At 48.3% G+C, this 21,511-nt stretch overlaps 1 protein-coding gene across 1 annotated transcript in view; it reads right to left on the reverse strand.

The window, feature by feature from the left end:
• Positions 1 to 16,132, reverse strand: part of LOC119093035 (uncharacterized) — a 20,475-nt gene extending 4,343 nt beyond the window's left edge. Inside the window, exons 1-5 of the mRNA XM_037215931.1 lie at positions 16,085 to 16,132; positions 11,405 to 12,011; positions 9,666 to 9,842; positions 8,865 to 9,047; positions 6,471 to 6,567 (exon numbers count right to left, since the gene is read on the reverse strand). Of these exons, the coding sequence (XP_037071826.1) occupies positions 6,471 to 6,567; positions 8,865 to 9,047; positions 9,666 to 9,842; positions 11,405 to 12,001 (1,054 nt within the window). The 5' untranslated portion in view covers positions 12,002 to 12,011; positions 16,085 to 16,132. The remainder of the gene's footprint in view (positions 1 to 6,470; positions 6,568 to 8,864; positions 9,048 to 9,665; positions 9,843 to 11,404; positions 12,012 to 16,084) is intronic.
• Between the last annotated feature and the right edge of the window lie 5,379 nt (positions 16,133 to 21,511).

Below are 21,511 nucleotides of genomic sequence, written 5' to 3' on the forward strand. Positions count from 1 at the left end.
TTTCCACGCATGAACAACGCGAAAAAAAACTTGCGTCTGCATTCCAAGCAATACTTTTGCAATATTTGTCATGACTGATTACAAAATGCAGTCACGTTAAAGATGACATTTACAACAGATTGCGAGTACAAGCTGAACGCTCCTGCCTCTCTCCTTCCCCACCGCCCTTCTCAAACTGCCTCTTATTTCTCTGACATTTGCCAGCACAGTTTTCAACAATACGTCACGCGCTCAACGCTCGCGGCTCGCTCGTAAGCTTGGGGGTCTCTTCTCAGGAGGGAGGGCGTGTGGTGGCAAAATATCAAACACGGCTCACACTAACATTACTTTGGGTGGTCTTGAGGGCATGGTCTTGAGGGGTTAAGAGGGTGTGGGGGGGGGGGGGGGAAGGGAATGTGCGGGAGGGAGGAACAATGATCTGGCATCACTGAACAGTCGGTTCCGTGCTGATCGGGACGTGCGGGCCCATTTCCCTTGCAGGAGGAAGTCCGCGGCCCGCGATTTGCATGGGTCGGGGCGCCTGAGTCAATGAAGGCCTTTCACTGTTGGTTCGGGGCCTACAGGGCCTAAAAGTGCGTCTTTTTGTCGGCAAAGACCTCTATTCGGCCACGGACAGTATTCAAGGAGACCACACGGCTCCTAGGGTGTAAGGGCGCGAATGGAGGGCCCGGAGGGCACGAGTGCTTGCTGCAGGTGACATTAAGGATCCCGGCTCCAGTGACAGGGCCCTCGAATGTCAGTCAGTGGGCCTCTTGCACCGATTGTAGACCCCCTGCGACAATGCGGGCGCCTATTTTAGCCAGGCACCACCAGCACAGAACGGTTGGATGCGTGTCAGTCTGAGCCTTGGGAACATATTTCTCAAGCAAGAAAGAGGCCCGGGCCCGAGATTGGCGCTGGTAGGAGCCAATGAAATAATAGGGGGCCCTGTGTCAGTCAGGGGCCCACAGTGCCTTCGGTGCTGGCAAGGGGCCTCGAGTCAGCCATGTGAACGTTTACTGAACATGGACAGGGACGGGACCTCGAATGTCACAGGGCCTGTTGCGTTGACACTCTCGGACCAACGTGACCTTCCGTCCGCACGTTGTCCGTCGCCTGGCATTAGTCACGGGACAAAACGCAGTGAGGCTTAAGGAGACTGGAACGCCGGGCGTCCGGGTGTCTGACATGCGAGCGGACATACTCAAAAATATGCTGCATAATGTAGGACAACCCGATTCTAAATGACGGTAGACCATACCAATGGAAATGTTTGACCTCGGTACGACGTTTACGGGCCCTCTATATGTCTGTAGAATCCAGAAAATACCGACAAAGGACCTGAGCGTTAGACGCCACTCGCTGCTCTTGGTTCAGAAAGAGTCCACTGAACCATTGTAACATGAAAAGTGCGGTGGTTTATTCTATGTAGTCATTAAATCCTGTTTTCAGTTTACTCACTTCGAAATGCAACGAGAAAGACACCTTGCGGTGGCTTACGTGTTGTTTTTTTTTACATATGGGTGAAGGCAAAAATCAGTTATGCTTTTTAGGGGGAGGACATTTTATAACCAGGGACCCTATGTCGGCCCTGCACTCTTTCCCCTTACGAAGATTCTGGCTGCGCTCCTGGTCGCCGTGATAGCCACGACTGTCATGTGCTCATGAGTAGATAAGAATGTCCGGTGGGCATATCTACGGTCCATATGCTTTGACATAAACAACGTTGGCAGTGGTGGCCACCTTGGGCTTGAAGGGAGAGGTTGGAGAGGTTATGGTCGGTTGGGTGGGATTGGGTGCTAGTGACGTACAGTCCTGTTCCCCGCCTCTCATGAAGCGCCCGCTCGGGACTCTCGAATTACCAAGGTGAGCTTCTCGGGACTCGATGCTGTTATCTGTGTATGCTAATTGTTCTTACAAATTCATGTTGCCTAATGTTTCAGTAAAGTGCCAACACACGACAACAGCAAAGAGAATCAACATCACATACATCGCACTACATCAAGTCACGTGTCTTGCAGTTGACGAAGTAGTCGATAGCCGGCTAACCAGTCTACAAACCGCCATGACCGATAACATAGGCAGACATCGTACGTAAGGAAGAGCCAGGAGGATCTACAATGCCAAAACCAGCCAAGCCATAGTTTCTCACGCAAAGCTGCTCATCGCGGCTGAAGAGAAACGCTTCCAGTATGACCCTTGATCTTTCGAAGCTCACAAGGCTCATCGCAATAATCGTAATCCATGAGGCTTGTGGCCAACGTTCTGCCAGCTCTTGGTAGAGCGTCGATTTCATGGGAGTGGTATGTGACTGGTCAGGCACGACGACTTAAAATGCCTTGCAGTTTTGATCATAATGGTCCGAGATGTCCCTATGCTCTTTTGAGACAGGTACATCAATGCATCTTTTTTAATGGTCCGTGTCTGGTTTATTGCCAGGAGAGCTAATGTTGACCGTTCGCCAAAGGGGAGGGTGAGGAGCACAGTTGGCCACAGCAATACAATTAGGCATTTATCAAAATAAAGCGGGATGAGTCAGTTGAGAAACAAAACTTCAGGTAGACATTAGCTTATTGGGCCATCAGTCCCGTCACCTGGTCACTTAGAAAGTTTGACGCCCCTGGGAGCTCAAGATAAGTGAGACTGTCAGTGAAATCAGGTCATTTGATCAGAACTTAGCGCGAGTGGAAGAGTCTGCAATGTGCGTGCGAGGATATCATGGCAACCATGGGTGTAACCCCTGACAGGTGGGCAGGGGTGGGAGAGAGACAGCACTCAGCTATACGGACCTAGCACCCAGGGGCCGATCCAGAGGAGGGGGGGCAGGGGGCCACATCCCCCCCTTGGGCCCCGAAGGGGCCCCATGGCCGGCCGAACAGGTGCAGTTTTTGAAATACAAAGCGCAACACAGCTGGGTATCCCTTGACTTCCAGGCGACCAAGAACAATTGTGAGCAAAAGTGCAGGGGCTATGAGAAGTTGAAAAAATCATTTAATTATTGGAAAAGTTTTTCACTGGAAATTTTACGCCCTATTACATTGTCTAGAGGCCCCATGCTGTTTGCGGGGCTTAAACGCCCACTTACAGGATCATTCCGATCGTTAAGGAGCGTTCCACGTTTCCCTTTATCTCTTTGCATTTGCTCGGAGGGCCTTGCGCTGTTGTTGGAGCCCTTCCTCTTAGCGTGCCTTGGCACTCTTGTCAATCATGGGCCCTTACACGGATTCTTTCCATTCGCCAGAAAGGCTCCTGGGCACTTCTTTTCTGTTTGATAGCCTGCTCGGGCACATTCGATCGTTCGGGGTCCTCTACGTTGGGGCTTGGGCACGTGCTATTTGAATGCGGCCCTACGCACTTGTCGGGCGCCCCTTCTGTTTGCCACCTCGGCCATGTTGGATTGCCCGGGGGGCCCCGCACATTGTTTCTTGGTGTTTGAATTTAGGGCCCTCTGCTCCTGTCGGGTCATCTGATAACCTGTTCGGCTAGACTCCATCTCTGGGAAGCCCTCCGCACCGGGTTTTGGGTACTTCTTATTCGAATGGAGGACCTTACGCTCCTGTCGGAACCCCTTCTTATAAGATCATCGGGCCCATTCGATAATGGGGGACCTCTACATCTGGTTTTGGATACTTTCTTTTAAACGGAGGGCCTTCTGCCCTTTTCAGGGCCCCAAATCGACTGCTACCGTGGTGCAGTCGATTATTTGGGGCCCTCTGTATCGTGTTGTGAGTATTTCATATTCGATGTTAACCTGCTCTGACGCACTGGATCGTTCGGGGATCCTCTGTATTAGATCCTGAATACTTACTATTTGAATGGAGGGCCGTACGGTCTTTTTGGGAATCTTATCTGTTAACCTGTTCTGGCACACTCGATCATTCAGAAGCCCTCTACATCGGGTCTTGAGTACTTCCGTTTTGAATGGAGAGCCCTACGCTCTTGACGGGGGCCCGATATGTTAACCTGCGTGGGCGCGCTCGACCGTTCAGAGCCGTCCTTTTTGCGTCTTGAATATCTCTTATTTGAATGGATGGCCCCATGTTCTTGGCGAGTCACAACCAGTCAGCTGCTCGGGCCGGGGGCCGATGCAGAAGGTCGGGGGGGGGGGGGGGAGGCACGGGACCATGCCCCATGGACCATGCCGAAGGTGACCTAAAGGCTCCGAAGGGGCCCATAACCGGCCGGACGGACGCAGTTTTCTTACAACAAAAACACAACAAAATTGGATGCCTTTGGGGCTATGGGCGACCAAGAACCATGGTTAGCAAGACTAAAGAGTTCATAAGCAAGCAAAGTTTATTCTTCGCTGATTGAGAAAGTGTTGCTTGGGAGAAATTTAGGGCCTCATTGCGCTATCTAGAGGCATCACGCTGCTGGTTGCCTGGCCCTATAAGTCCACTTGCCGGACCAATCTGATCGCTAAGGAACTTTCCACGCTGCCCTTGATCTTTTTGCATTTTCTCATAGGGCCCAATGTGCTATTGGGACGCTATCTGATCCTGAGCCTGAGCCTGAGCACTGTCAACCGATCAGGTTATCCCCATTCACCCGAAAGGCCCCATACACTTTTTCCGGGGCCCCATATGCCAGGGCACACTCTCAGAGGCCCGTCATATAAGTCTCGGATTCTTTCTACTTGCTTGGAGGACCTTGTGCTGTTGCTAGGGCTCTTATAAGGTGAGGTACGGAGACACTCGATGCTCAGGGGCCCTCTACTTTGATCAAGAGCTCTCTCCCTTTGCTCTCATTTGCAGAAGACTCTTCATTCCTATCGAGGCTCGTGCTGTTAACCTGCCCGTGCACGCTTGATCGCACCGGGGTATTAATTTATGGTCTTGGATAATTCCCATTTGCTGAGAGGGTCCTGTGCTATGGCCGGGGCCTTATATTTCAGCCTGCCGAAGCACTACCAATCGTTTAGGGGCCCACCACGCTGGTGTTGGGTTCTTTTTGCTTGCTCTGAAAACCCTACACCCTTTGACGGGAGCCACTTGGTTGGCCTGCTGCGACACCCATGATCGCTCATGTTCCGTCCCTATTGGCCTTGATGCGTTCGTCTGAGAGCAGCAGTCGAATATGCGCCGATGAATTTTTACGCGCTATTGCCGCACGTAGACATGCGCAGACGTCGTATGTGTCATTTCAATTGGCTATTGAGTGCGTGACACTCATTATACTAGTGCATCACGTTCTTAAAATATTTTGAACGCAAGGATATGTTGTGCTACTTAATAACAAAGGAAATATTCTGCATTAGTCATCAGCCATCAGCTGATAAGATCGCACAGCCGGCTAGTCGTAAATGCATAAGCCAGCAATCAAGTCCATGCTTGGTTTAAATGGTTGCTAGCAGCCAACACAAGTTTGTTTTCCTGTTGCTCCGAAACACTTAGCCTCAAAAATACAGCATTTAAAATGACCTGTAGAATATGAGCGAGCTTTATGTGTGTGAATGCGAGCATGCCTAGCTTTATAAGGTTGTGCAGAGTAAGATGGGTTTCCGTATTTATTAGATAAATGAAAAAGTAAATACATACATATATACGACGTAGCACTAGCCTTGAAAGGTGACAACCGGAAGACAATTTTTTTTTTGGAGGGGGACCACAAACTTTAGGGTGTCACGATGTTGCGTGCCCCCCTTAACGAAATCCTGGATCCGTCTCTGCTTGCACCAGTGGACGGACCCGACGCTTCGAAGCACTGATTAACGTCGACATCTATCGCATGCTGCTATCACCGCTGGTGGCCATTGTGACGACCAGATGTCGCTCCAAATGCAATACGCGCCTGACTTGGAGCCAATGGAGAGGCTGAGGGTCCTTTGCCTGACAGATCGAAATGATCGTGTGAAAAGGTCAGTTTTAGATTTTCCAGCGGTCAAATATTTATGTCTGTGCGTACTGCACATGATGATGTTGCGTGATCTCAGTAATGATCCTTCCAGGTTTACTTTGGCATGTGTCCCGGCGGTGTTTTATGCATTGCTTGAATGGAATGTTCCACATTTAAGATATTGAGATAAGCATCAAATATGACGGGAAAAGCTTACATGTAACTATTGGTAAGCGTTCAAGCTTCCAAACCCAACCTGTGTAGCAAAATTTCAAAGTTGGTAAAAATGCGCCCCGTTACGTCATTGTTTGATGGCGTCATGGAATCGTTTTGTGACGACAGCAATACCTGACAGCATCTGGCAGCCAGACGGTTGAAAGGCACGAGCACACATTTCTAAGTAAATGATCACATATCATGAACACATGAAAGCACTTTAAGGTGATAGTAATTGCACCACAGTTTTTGACAAGCTGACACCAGGGCTGCACATTGTGTGCTCAAGTGTATTCAAGCAAATTGCATACAGAAATCATGGCTGATTTTTTGTTTAACTAAACTTTTTTAACAACACGCACAACACAACTGACTAGAATGTTTGCAGTGGAAGTTCAGGTGTCAACGCCACACAATAACCCGTCGCATGTGTTACCTACCTCCGCGGATCGTTAACAACTGTGAGGGCCTGAGGTATTGTAGGATGAGGTCCCGCGTCTTCGTCGGCAGCTGTTCAAAGTTAGTACATGGCGTTGCCTGGAAACGTTTCATGCAGTCAACTTGAGAAGCCCACACCAAATCAGTAATTCGAATCATCAGCACGGTCCAGTTGATGCAACACCTATACGACGATGGCAGTTTCCTTACATCAGCATTGCCATTGATACATTTTCAGCAGGATCGCTGCCGACGGTGGCCCACGACACCCACAACGCATGATGTTGGTTTTCACTCTTACTTTGAGCAGCGCAGTGCATTTTTGAGTCGAATAGGATTCGACTCAACCAGGTATGGATCAAAAACGGAATTGATTCCGATGGTTGGATTCCGATGTAACGTATAGGGAATAATCAGCTCTTGAAAAATGACCTTCATAACATGGTAAACAGTGCACGTGTTTCAACAAAAACACGGCTATCTATACTTGCGGCTCATTTGGTGCGAATTTAAAGGGAGTGTTCCACATTTGCAGGGCGGTTTGAGCTGAAATAGCCAAATTGTAGATCACTTGGTGAAGTTCATAACCCTGACCTCGTTAAGACCTAAAACCCTCTAATTTCAGAGCTCCACGCCCGCGAAGATGTGCAGACTATTTCAAGGTCATTCAGGCATGCATGACGCCTTGGGAACGTCATTCAAATCCTGGCACCCCACAGGCCAGGCGGCGTTCAAGGCCAGGAAGAATATTATCACCCAGCCGTTCACATCTGGCGTTCGTGAGTGCGAATTCCAAATGACTCAAAAATCAAGGGGCTCGTCAACAATGCGAGTACGCAGTGGTAAGCTTTAGCGATGAAACGCGTTTTGTGCTGCATAATATAAGAAGTCCGACACAACTTTTTCACTTGGTAGCTAGCACAGAATATACGACTTGTAATCGAGTAACTTAAGAATAACGATACAATCCAGTGTGTAGATACAAGTAAACGAATAATGTCACAACTGAGTGACTGAATACAGGCAAGCATTTTGAATCCGCGAATAAACAAACAAGAGCATCAGGACAGAGGGCCAAGATATGAACATGTGACAATATTTGGCTCAGCAAACACTTCCAGCCCGTGCTGCTATCCCTCGACGAGGAAGTACTACAAATAAGTGAAATTTTCGCACGGCTAGTTTGACAATATCTCAACGTCATGCAAACGCCACATGGCACAATCGAACAATGACACACAATCGAACATATTTACTGAAAATGGAACTCGTGTTGTCTACAGCAACCTTTTTCTCTCAAAAGTACACCAATAGTTATAAGTGAGTATACCTCATCATATGCGACGCTTGCTTTAACATCTTCAACTGCGGAACATTCTCTTTCAGCTCCCTAACCATTCAGACATCTCTGTGCCAACATTATCATGCAAACTGAACAACCAATTTGTTGACTTGACTTAGACCTGAAACTGCGGTTCGTTGACTCAAATCCAGTCCGAGTTTCAGTGAAATTACAAAGGTAAAACGAATTTCCTCAACTCAACGGAAAGATGGCCGACGCGGCAATCGATTCCGAGTCCACCTATCATGAAGTCCAGGTGCGCGTAATGTCATGCAAATTCATTGTAATGGTAGCAAAATGTCGGCTACAAAGCGATTTCGCCGCGGCCTACTTGGATACTTTTGTCTTCTTCCTGGCTCCTCACGTGCTAGAAGTCAGTCTCTGCATAATTTGTGTCACATTCTTGGGACGTCCCATTTCTCCCATGCAATGATGCAAACCTGTCACAGTATTCAAATTGGTTTTCAACATCACTGGCGGGTGATTTGACGCTTTCACCTTATGTGTCATGATTTTAGGTCAGTGCAACAGCAACTGAGAAGCAGCCAAAGTCATCATTTTCTTGAGGAGAGAGGCACGTGTCAAATGTGCCCCTAACTCCTGAGAAGTTTGTCCTGCACGCTCGCCCAGTAGCTTTCATTAATATCTTGGCTCAAAGAAGCCATACCCATGTGACCCCGCCCTCGCGTTCCGTGCGCAAAGTTGGCCGACATTCGCAAGTCGTTTTTTTACGAAGGTTTATGAAAGTAGGCCCAGATCATGTCATTGAACTGAAAAACCATCACACAAATGACTACGAGCACACTTATGCCGATGAGCATTTCTGAACTTGCACGACATTATACTGGACTTCCACAGCAGAGAGCTATTCTCTCAGCGTACCAGAACACGTCCTCATTAAACTTCCTGCTTGCGTGCAAAGCAGTTGGTTCTGTCAGCTAACAACTGATGTTTTAAAGAATCTAGGTTTATCTTCGGCGACGTCGCGCAGATCTATCGGCCAATATTCACTGATCTCTTGTGACCTCACTCCGACCCGTGACCTCGTGCCTACCTGGTGCCGTCTGCTTTCGGCCCGCTCCAGCAGAGCTCTGCTCTCCTCTAGCTGGACGCTAAGAGCGTCCCTGGCTCGCTCTGAGGCGTCCAACTGCGCCTGGAGCTCGGTCTTCAGCCGGACCTCCTCCTCCAGGCGCGCCGTTGTTTCGCCGATCTCGGCCTGGTAGCGCCGGACCGCCTCCTGTTTTCCGGCAATCGACGCATTGGCGGTGTTGAGGGCGGTCTCCAGCTCGTTGATGTCCTGCTCTAATCTCTTGAAGCGTCCTATCTTTTAATCTCTAATCTCTCCCAATCTTCAGCACGGGTCAGTAATTGGCAAGAATGACTGCTCGGTTCCACGTGCTAAATTGTACAGCGTACGATACACACCGGGCATGGTGCAGGCAGGCGAAGTACCCTTAAACTAAAATACGAAGATTGAGAGGGCAAGCAAAGAAGCCCAATGCAAATCAGCTAGATAAAATTATTTAATCGCGGCTCAGCCTGTGCCATCCGTTTGACATTGGCTTAATTGCTGCGGTAATGCGGTTTCCTGCTGTTCTATCTAAAGATGGTTGTCGTCAATAGGGCCAAAGTTGAGCTTGCGAAAGTCATAGTTAACAGCAGAGAACGGCAGCATAACGGCAGACCAGCATATTTCCTCCAACGGCATTTCGTGATCGCTGATCATAGCTGCCCGACACACAGCTACAGCAGTTTACAGTTATCAAAATCAGGACAGGCGTTCGCATGAAGCCTTCACCAGATCCTGAGGCTTTTGAACACCAGACAACATCAATCTATGGGTCGGCGAGCCTACCTCGTTCTTGCCGGACAGGACCTTGTTCTCGCGGCGGATGGAGTCGAGCTGCCGCTGAGACTCCTCATATGCAGCCTTCACTCGGAGCAACTCGTTACTGTAGATGGCACACGCCTTCCTCGAGGCGTCCAGCTCGGCTGACAGGCGCTCCAGCCCCATCTCGCTCTCATTACGCGTCTGCAATGCAGTAGATAAATATAAGGTGCTGCGTTTGCAGAGGAGTAGCCTGAAGTTATCATCCGATTTGTGTTGACAATATGTTTTACGGTTTTCCTACTTGCATATACCGCCCACTTCTCCACAAATGTCAGCAAGTCCTTTGACTCATGCGTGAAAATAAACATTATGGCTTGTTGAAGATTTGGTCCGAACACCCTCGAAAAGTTTCTTTCAAAGCATACCACCGTGAATGTTAACGATGCAATGGACGGCCACATTACCTTATTCCCAGCGTGAAATAACAACAACCATGAGGGTAAAATTTTGGTGATGCTCGACGATGTTGATCACGAAGAGTTAGTGTTGAATGTCTTAGGGAGATTCAGTCTGTGCGGAAGGAACGTACCACCCATGGAACCCCGCATTTCACAACGTTCCGGAAAAACTCGTCGCCTGTTTTTGCCCTGCCTGTGGTTAGCCTGCTACGTAATCCACCAGTTGAAAGCTTATTTCTGAGAACTCCTAATCCTCGCGATGGTACAAAGTTCTAAGCAGACAGTCATCACAAGACGTTCATCATAAGGGCAAAATGGTGCGTTGGAAATGAGTTACCATGGCGAAGCGGAACACAGTTTTCACTGGCATGAAGTGGGCCATTCATGCCCAGGTTCCCAGGACGGATACATGAAACAATAATGACGCACCCATATCTGCCTTCTCAGCGGCTCAGGTCAATACCAGCCAAGATTTCCCCACCATACTCAGCATCGGGGATAATCGTACTTTAAATACAAGGCGGTTTTGGAAACTTAACCTGACACGTCGTTGGTATTGAATGACCCTTGTGCCACCATTAGCATAACAGTTATTGCAGGTAATGACGTTGGAAGGTGCGTTTCATTTATTTTTTATTGTAACTTTTAAGACTCAACCTAAAACAATCGTTGCCTGGCATGCCAACGAAGGCGTTATCAGCAATGGGGACGCTTAGCGTAAAGCCTCTTCATGCTTTGGGAATGCACTTTACAAGCAAATGCCGAGCCCACAGAACTAATCATATGAGGCGAAACGCAGATTTATTGGTTCTCAGCCAGCAGAGCCCTTAAACTGAGTTCAAAGGTCTGATTCGGCTTCAGCTTACAGCTGTAAAAGTACGGCATATGATGAGCAGTATAGCAAACAGTAGTAGCCCGTGGCGACTGCTCAGTTGGTTTGAGCGCCGGTGTTTCGACTCACTGACCCATGGTGGGGTGGGGTCGTGTCGCTTTATACGCTCGCTATTTGTCACTGACTTGGATTGCCTTTGGCGTGTGAAAGCAGCCGCACAAGAGGCCTCAGGACGGAACGTACGCAGTGTTGTGGCACGTTGAGCTTTGTCACCAAATTCTGTCATTGACCGCAAATTTCTGCATCGGATGGCGAGATCATGGCTACACGCGTTGCTGAGCATAGGTTCTGATCCCAGAATTACGTTCATTGAAAAGGTTCGGACATAAAGAAATGAAAAATTGCATTTTCATTCACTGACAACGGCAGCACTGATGGTGCGACCACGCGCTGTGTCAACAGGGTAAGCTTACCCAGTTGGTGCTCTCCGAGTTTGGCCGAGTTGTGATCTCGGATGTATGATCACTGGTCGTCACTTCATCATCTGAGTTGGACGCCTCCATAGTGCGGCAAATGGCAACGGCGCTGCTGAAACTTAGATTCTTCTCAGACAACAGTCTTCTTTGCATTTGATCATCTGCTATTCCGAAGATGAGCTGTTCCAGCAGCCTGTCCCCGAGGGTATCTCCAAAACAGCAGTCGTTGGCATTTTGGCGGAGAACAGCAGCGTAGTCAGCGACTTGTTGGCCAGCGCGACGGACACACGAGCCGAACTTGCGCCGGCTGATGGTGACTGAAAGGTCAGAATCCTCCTGACCTTGCATAACCAGAAGCAACTCTGCAAGAGGTACGTCCATCGGCTTCCGAGGTGCAATCAAACTGCGAAGAAAAGCGTATGCCTTTCTGCCGCATGCCGCCAGAAATGTGACTTTTTTCTGCTTCTCGTCAGTGATGCCGCTGTAATCGAAGAACAGCTCTAGGCGCTCCTCCCACTCTGCCCACGAGCTCGAGTCAGGGTCGAATGGCTCGATGTGTTGATGCAGCGGTGTCACATCTGATGAAGCATCCATGTTAAGAATTCTGAAACGGCAGAAAATCGTGTTCATTGCGGACAAAATACAGAGCACGGTGCTCACGTGCAACACAACATGACAGAAGCTTGAAGGGGAGGCAGATGTGGCTACAGGCAGTTCCATCCAAGTCTATTTGCCAACCATCATCGACGGCAAGCACCATAGTCGTGGGGTTGGGGGCATACTTGAGGAACATTTCCTCGGAGGCAAGCACGGCGGCCGGAGCGGAATACTGCTATGGTAGATATACATCTACTGGCGTTTCCTACTGGTGCATAATTGTACCTATTCGACTCATCTATATCTTCTGGCAAATAAGACCACCCAGCCCCAAAGATTAGCCATTCGTTTCAACATTATTTCCCCCGGGCAGGTGAAATTTCACGAGCTGGTAGGCATTCTAGGTCACTGGGAAGGCACCTGCCTCCAAAGTTTAGATGTATCAATACTGCCTTGGCACAGCATCGTCAGAAATTTCGAATTCTTAAACTGACCCATGATGCGTTGCAGTTTTCGTGCGCCTGGATTTTATCGACTGCTCTTCAACAGACAAGTGTTTGCTGCAGATTTTTAAGCAACAATAAATTCGAAAACTTAAAATAGTATCTGCCAAAGCCAGTTGACAAAAGCCTTATCATATGACTGCTTTATGTCAGGTTTATGGACAAGCATCACTGATAATTAGTGTGTGAAGCCGATGAGCTGTCTGCTACGGTTCCTCTTCGCGAAATCATACCTTACACCACACAACAGCAGCAAATGTACTTCCGGGAAACTGTCTGTCGTTGGCATGAATTGGTCCAACGGGCATTCATTTCACCCTCTTCCAACGTAGTCGACTTCATCTGTTTTTGTACGTAGGACGACCATACGCACGTTTGTTAAACAGGTTCCGTGCCTATATCTGCCGTAGGCGTTTAGCCTAAGCCGGTATTTTATGCACAAAGTTGGCGTTTCACATATTGTCGACTAGTTATGCCACTTCTGTGAAATATCATCCTTGCGCGATCTGACTGAAATCTCAGGCGCTGTTTGAAATGCCCACCAGGCTGCGGGCACTTTATTTGCCCCATTTGCCTGACGAATATACAATACCTTTCTATATTTCATGAAACATCCTAAATAAAGGCTGACTCACCCGTGCGCAGAATGCGTTGAATTGTCATTTCGTGTTTGATGTTGAATGAGATGATCAATGCTGTAAAGTTCATGGTTGATTTAACGAGTTTAGGCTGTTTTTCTAGAAATTTCCACAGGCTATGTTAATTTAGTCACGCTGACCACTGTCTCCGTTCAAATGCGTTCAATAGCTGTCCATGTGTCTTACTGTAGAGACTTAAAAGCGCAATAACATTAACAGCAAGAAAACTTGTCGTCACTTCTTCAGGCCTCATTAACGAACTTGTTATATCCTTTCGTTGCCTTAAAAAGCGATGAGCCGGCGGGCCTCGGCCAGTCTTTTGCGTTGAGGAGCAGGCCGCCTAAGGTAGTGCGTGGCACCCACTGTAAATTCCAATATCAAAATAATCTCGATTATTTTTGGTCATTGCTGCCTTCTAAACGTCACATAACGTCACTCACCTGACATGAACACTAGTCATATTGTCCTGTCGCAGGTATTCGGGTTAAAGCTGGATGCGTCAGGAGGTCTGATGGCATCTTGTACATCAATCTGGAGTTTGACCTTGCTTGACCTTATCGAACCCAAACGACATGATCAAGCTCAAAATTGGATGCAAATGAAACCACACATAACCCTACTTGCTCTCTTAGTTTTTGTCACCAGCTCTCTGAGTTTTCGGGCCTCAGGGGGAAGGGGGGGGGGGGCATTGATACCCACCCTACCTGAGCGCCCCGCTTTTAAACGGCCACCCGAGTGCGTTTTAAAGCTCCTTGGAGGGCGGGTGACTGACGAGATCTGATTCTAAGAAATCAGCGTTCAGAGCGGTTTCAACAAACAAGCAATCAACGGCCGGCATGTGTGACTGAAAAGCCGATGTCGAGCATAAAGCGACTGAATCTTGTAAAGCGAGCACGATGTCACCAGACACATCTCGCAATGTCCGTGACAGAGCATCTCGTCCCAGACGGTGTCAACGCTCGTGTGCAGGGGAAGTGGGGAATCAGACCCGAATGCGAAATTATGTGAAGTTAATATAGTGCCGCTGCATCCGCAGCACTGCACTCCAGTGGCGCCTGTTCATCTCACCAATGTATGTACACGCTAAAGGCTTTACTATACACGCATTTTAGCGGGCCCGACACTAGCTGAAATTATCATTAGAAGCACACTAGATACTAAGTAAGAGGCGCCGTTGCTATTTGGCGATACTCGCCATAAATATCAGCCAATTAAAGCAAGCCCCACTCTACACGGGAGGGGCTAGCTGCCCACCTATGTCGGATCCAGTGTGATATGTTTGATATTATTTTGGTTCTAACACATCATGTGAGCGAATCCCAACCGTTAGAAATGTCAAGGACATTGTGTTTCTTAGTGACCTTCAATTGCTGCTACTTTTGCAAAGGATCATACATCACGCCCAACAAACACTGTGAATGCCACTGGTTCTGAAGATGAACTTTGAAATTATTCATGATGAAATTTGAGCTAACGCCACCATAACACTCGCCAATAGTTCCACGCCTGTCGCTCACTGAGTGCGCCGCTACAATATCGTGCAGTTAAATGGAGTTTTCCACTTTGGATACGAGTTTGAACCAAAATAGCCGTTTTGAAAACCAATCGGTGCAGTTCACAGCCATGTGCATCTTAAAATTTGAATCCCTCTAGTTTTCGAGCTATACGCCCGCAAAGACGTGTGTACTTTTCGAGATTATTTCAAGGTCACCCAGGCATCCATGACGCCATAACAACGTTGTTGTAACTCACTCATTCATTCAAGTCATCCATTCAGTGGCTCCATTGGCCTTGCTCGCCACATGCTCCGCGTTCGTGAGCATGATTTCCAGGTAAGACGACCGTCAATTGGCTTTTAATGAATGTCGTGCATGGTAGGATGACGCGATCATACAATGACGCATTAAGAAGCATCTTCATCAGTTGGAGAAAATGTGTTGTCTAGAGCGGTGTTTTCCGCTTAAAAGTATACCAATGGTTATAAGTGATGTTATTTCATCATATCTGATGTCAGCTGTTACATCTTCAAATGTGAAACATTCCCTTTAACACGGCATGCATGGCCTGGAACGGGTCGACGGCTCTCACATGAGGAGACGTACACCGGTCTGAACACCAAAACCAAAGGCCATTCACCACGGCATTACCCACCCAAGTTGTACAAGCGCTTTCAATGTACGTGGTTATGATATCATTTACGGCAGAAACTAACTGGAATGACCAACATAGCCTTCTTAAACTTAACATTTCACATCAAACACCTTGCAGTTTTGCATTTTCTTATAGCGGTACATGCTGCAAAAGATACCATCAGTATTTATTTAGGTTTTGGGTTAGGGAAAACGTTTGATAAATAATCAAAAGTCTCCTACTCTGTTTTTTTACTGCTGATATTTATTTCCTAGGATATTATGCCCGCAGCCGCTTGGTAAGAGGGATATGAACTAGGTGCCCCTCCCCTTGAATACGACACCGCGCAGAATGACCCCTGTGAGGAGGCCCTATTTTGTCCAGAAGGCCCCCTGAAAAATCTTGCTTCCCCCCACAAACCCCGTGGCTTCGCTCCTGTTGGTAGGTGCGCATATATACTCACCAGTCAGGCGGAATTATATGATAAGCATGAGTATGTATTTTGCTAGTCGACATTCAGCAGTCATTAAAATTCAATCAACGCTCAAAGTGAAGCTGCTGCTGATGTTTTCTTCCGAACAAGTCGGACTTCTCAGGCCTAACAAAGTCACCCCAATCTGATTCGATATGCTACAGCAAACGCTTATCATATGACGGTCTGTATGAATCAATCAGTGCCAGTAAATTTTAAAATAAAACGAAGGCTAAAATATCTGTGGTCACTAAATGCCGTTGAATAACGCCACCGCAACCCAGAATTCCACAAGCACAGGCCGCCAGCAGACAGACGGTCTGTTGGCAATGCTCACCTTGGTAGCGCGGCTCGGTGGGCAGTTGTGTTGCCTGGCTCGGTGACTGTGCTGCTTGGTTCGGTGGCTGTGCTGTCTGGCTCGGTCGGTAACTGTGCTGCCTGGCTCAGTCGATGACTGCTGCCTGGCTCGGTGGCTGTGCTGCTTGGCTCAGTGACTGTGCTGCCTGGCTCAGTCGATGACTGCTGCCTGGCTCGGTGACTGTGCTGTCTGGATCGGTCGGTGACTGTGCTGCGTACCACGGTTCCTTACTGTACTGCGGTGGTGCGGTGGTCGGTGCTCTCTCCGCGGTGGTCCCTATCGAACTGCTCAAGACGTACCGTGCACCCCCAGTTAAAAGCAGCCGGTATATCGCAGCGGCGTCTCAAGAGGCCGATAACATCACGGCGCCACGGGAGGCCCAGCAGGGGGTCTGGCAGGCGGACGGAACTACGCAGCGGTCCACTTGGTCATGATGCTGGCACGGTGAACTTTGCTACCAACGCTTTCGCCGGATTCGCCTCCTTTCGCAGTGTATGCATCTGGTCCGGCCGGCTCCCTTTGAAAATTACTCACCGATGTGATCGTGGAAAAATGTGGAAATAAATGAAATGTAGACGTTCTTTTTCATTTTTATTTCGACGGTTTTCTCATCACTCCTGGTTGGTACGAGGCTGCAGCTGGTTGGTATCTGGTTGGTAAACTGATACCTGGTTGGTATCAGGCCCGTTTGAGACCAGGGCTTTTTTAGTTTTTTAAACAAATTTGATCCGAACTGTTTGAATGGATGGATTTCTGTGATCAGTGCTTACGCAAACCAGTGCTTGTTGTGTGAGCCCTGACCCCCACCATCCGATCGCGCAATTCCAGGCAACGACAGAATTTAGTGGCGAAGGCTTAGCGTGCCGCAGTGCTCGGCACGGTCCGGCCTGCCCTCTGACGTCAACTGACCTTTAGCGCAACCGCTGCCAGAAGTTACCTTGCAAACGAGTTTCGCCGCTCACCTCTTGGGACACTTCCTGCCTGGCTCGGTGACTTAACAAACCCCGCGGGCTCTTGGCGGCCACCACAGTGTCCTCCCTGCGGTGGACCTACGCGTCCGGGCGGGTAAGCGCAGCGCTGCTGGCGACCAATAGAACGCTGGTCGGCACATCCTCACCAGCATGACCAAATCATACCATGACCAATGACCCACAACGCATCTTAAGTCATTTGAGGCTTGTTGTCAGCAAAGCGCCAATAAACTGTACTGGATGCGGAGCTAAAATGTACTTGAAATGGGCCTCGAGGAAAACATTGTGAAGAACTGCTCGCTGATGCGGCATGGGGTTGATACCAATGCGGCGTTGGCAATAAATTCAAAGCTGCATTCTAAATCAGAAAACAAGATGATCGAAGTTTGAATGGGGTATTGTTAGGACAACGATATTCTTGTTTTGGATTTTAAACCATCTAGCCTAATGACCATTAACCTAAACAGCTTTGACGAGTGTATGATATGTGTTTTTCCGAGTTTGCATGTGCACTGATGTACTCGTATTTACGTTCATCTGTCAAGTCGCTCTCAATCACTCAAGGCCATTGATTCATGCGCACTGATCTCGGGCTCCTCCCGCGTGCTCGGAGGGACTGCGCTCTGGCCGGGATACGCCCGATGGTTAAGAAGCGCGCCACATTGGTCTTGGGCGCTTTTACTTTTCTCTGAGGACCCTGCACTGTTGACAGGAGCCTCTTTGTTGTCTTTGGCGGTATCTTGATCGCCGAGGTGCCGTCCCTCTTGGTCTTCACTTTGTCCATTGCATCGGAAAGCATACGCCGTTGACTGGTACCTAAATGTTAAGCGCCTGGGTGCACTCTTGATCGCTCCGGGGCGCTCCTCTTTGGTTGTGGGCTCACCCGATGAAGTGAGAAGGATCTTACTTGTTGGTAAAAGTCCCACATGTGCTTACAACGCAAGGGTGCATCTCCTGCTGGTATGGATGGGCTTGTATGGGCATTTAATTCATAAACGGCCGGGGCCGAGAGGCCGAAGAACAGGGCCGAAAACTCCACGACAATTTTCCTGGGCACCTGAGCCTTGGAGCAACAGATGCATATGCTCCGACAAATCTTTATGCGCAGTTGCGGAAGATACTTCTACACGCCGCCGACGTCGGATGTGCCATTCCCGTTTATTAAACAATTCGTGAAGTAACTATGTTTATGCGCCACCATCTCAACGCATTTGGAATGTAAAGATATATTGTACTCCTTCATATCAGTCAAAAACAAAACACTGCCTTAGTCCTCATCCAACAGCTGATCACATCGACTTGCTTGCTGGCCGCCAGAAACCGGGTGGCCTTAATTTGCTTTGGAATCAATGCGTCGTGCTTGATTTCGGTAGTGTTTACCAGCCAACCTCTGCTCATTTTGTCATATATTCTCCAAAACATTTAGCCTCAAAAGAACAGGTTCCACCATGGACTGGAAAAATGTACCCACTCTATCTTTATACATACGTAGCACGCCCAGTTTTCTAGGCCAGCGCGAAGGGGGTTGATTTCCCGTGTAATGAATGGATATTAATATCTTGTCGGAGGGTCGGATGACCCTGTCTGTCAGAAAACCATGCGAAATATACTGAATTTTTGCGTGGTGGAGCAGAAAGCTTACGCCTGAATTCTAAAGCCTACCAGGAAGTTTCTCCTGTAAAGCAAGTATTTCATAACCTAACCTACTTTCGTCACATGATTATAACCAGACTTATTCCTTTTTTGTTTGTCTATTGAGTTTCCGGTATTCTTCAAGTACTTCACCTTTTTTTAGAAGAAGAAAAATCTCCACCGCTAGCGTTTTACGCGCAGTGCGGCACGGGCTCAACCAGCTCGCGTTAGCAGGATTGCCCGACTTTGAAATCACGCAATCCAAACGACATCTTTAGCACCAAAAATAATGAGCAGGCAATTAACATTATTCACTACGTCGTTTCGACCACTGCTACTCACAATGCTCGCATGATTGCCTATCATCTTCAAGAAATGACCATCTGATAATATAATAATTTCGGCCACAAACAGGTGATATGATTTTTAACACGCGGACAGCCGACGATTTATAGCATATACTAAAAGGGCAACATAAGCACCAAATTACGTACATTCGAGCAATCAAGAAAAGTATCCCAGTTCTTCACATTCGTGTCTCGAATTGATATTTCCAAACAGACAGCACAGAGAAAAACCCAACAATGTCGGCGGAACTGAAGCATTTCCAGCAGTCTTAAAAAACGGACCAAGCCACGGGAACCAAACACCGAAGACAAGCCAACGTTTTTGGTACGGTACATTGACGTCTATTAGCGCAGTGCATCTCATACACGAGTCCGGATAATGTGATTCACACTTATTAGGACCAAACACATCGTGACGACATTGTCGCTTAAACTACAACACTTGGGTTCAATTAATATGACTACTCCGTTGCCGTGACATGCTGCCATCATGTGCAGAGGGACTGTCGTAGTACCCTCTTAAAGTAGTGCACCTCCTGTACAATTCCAACGAGCAAGGCTTGAAATCGCTCTGACATCCAGAGACATACTCTGCCGAGATAATATGCCAACAGCCACCCTAAGGAAACGGATCAAGCCTCGGGAAACGAAGACTAAAGCAAGGACAGCGTTTTCGGTACGGTACATATACGTCTGTTAGCGTAGTGCACCTCACACACAAGTCCGGATAATGCGATTCACACCCTTAGAACTGAACACGTCGTGCTGACAATGTCGATGGAACTGCAAGACTTCGGTCCGATGAATAAGACCCATGCATTGCCGTGAGATGCTGCAATCATGTCGTGCAGAGGGACTGTCGTAGCACCCTCTTAAAGTAGTGCACCTCTTGTACAATTCCAACGAGCAAGGCTTGAAATCGCTCTGACATCCAGAGACATACTCTGCCGAGATATTATGCCAACAGCCACCCTAAGGAAACGGATCAAGCCCGGGAAACGAAGACTGAAGCAAGGCCAGCGTTTTCGGTACTTCACATATATGTCTATTGGGGTAGTGCACCTTACACACGAGTCCGGATCATGCGATTCACACTTATTAGGACCAAACATATCTTGCTGACGATGTCGGTGGATATGCCAGACCACGGTCCGATGAATAAGACTCATGCATTGCCGTCAGATGTTGCCATCATTGGCGGACGGACTGCAGTAGCACCCTTTTCAAGTAGTACACCTCTGGTATAATTCCAATTGGCGGGACCTAAAAACCGCTCTGACATCCAAAGACATACCCTACCGAGATAATATGCCAATAAAAATCCTAAGGATACGGACCAAACCTTTGGAACCGAAGACTGAAGCTAGGCCAGCGTTTTCGGTACGGCACATATGCGCCTTTTAGCGCAGTGCACCTCATGCACGAGTCCGGATCAGGCGATTCACACTTATGGAAAATAAACACATCGTGCTGACAATGACGGTGGAACTACGAGACTTCGGTCCGATGAATAAGACTGATGCATTGCCGAGGAGATGCTGCCATCATGTGCGGACAGGCTGTAGTAGCACCCTCTTAAAGTAGTACACCTCTTGTGCAATTCCGATTGGCGAGACCTAAAAACCACTCTGACATCCAAAGACACACCACGCCGAGATAACATCCCGACACGAACCCTGAGGAACGAAGCCAAGCCACGGGAACCGAGGACCGAAACAAAGGCAACGGTGTAGGTACGGTACATATACGTTTAGTCGTGCGGGGCACCTGAAACAAGAGCCCTTACAACGCGATTCACACTAAGTAGAAATAAACACATTGTGCCGACAATGTCGGTTGAGCTGCAATACTTTGCTTCAATGAATAAGACTCATGCACTGTCGTGGGATGTCACCATCATGTGCGGATAGACTGTAGTAGCACCTTCTTAAAGTAGTGCGCCTCTTGCATAATTCGTTGGGGAGACCTAAAAACCGCTTCGTCATCCAAAGACACACTGTACCGAAATGTGTCAACAGCAATTCTAAGGGAACGGACAAAGCCCCAGAAACCGAAGACCGAAGCGAGGCCAACGTTTTCGGCACGGTACATATATATTTATAAGCGCAGCGTACCTTATACACGAGAGTACTTCCTCGGTAGAAAATGTTATTGGATGCCGCAGCCGTTTTGAGGTCTCGACAGCTGGAATAATGCAAGAGGTACACAACTTTAGGAGGCTGTTCCTACGGCCAGTCCGCGCAACGTGACGGTGATATCTCACGGCAATGCATGGGTGTTGTTCATTGAACCGAAGTGTTGTAACTCAACCGACATTGTCCGCGCGACGGCTGGCTGGCTGGCTGGTGGCTGTTGGCATATTATCTCGGCAGAGTACGTCTTTGGATGTCTGAGCGGGTTCTAGGTCTCGCCAATTGGAATTATACAAGAGGTGTACTACTTGAAGAGGGTGCTAC

The sequence above is a fragment of the Pollicipes pollicipes genome, unplaced genomic scaffold (genome assembly GCF_011947565.3).
Source record: "Pollicipes pollicipes isolate AB1234 unplaced genomic scaffold, Ppol_2.1 Scaffold_1600;HRSCAF=1878_pilon_pilon_pilon, whole genome shotgun sequence".
Lineage (NCBI taxonomy): Eukaryota > Metazoa > Arthropoda > Thecostraca > Pollicipedomorpha > Pollicipedidae > Pollicipes > Pollicipes pollicipes.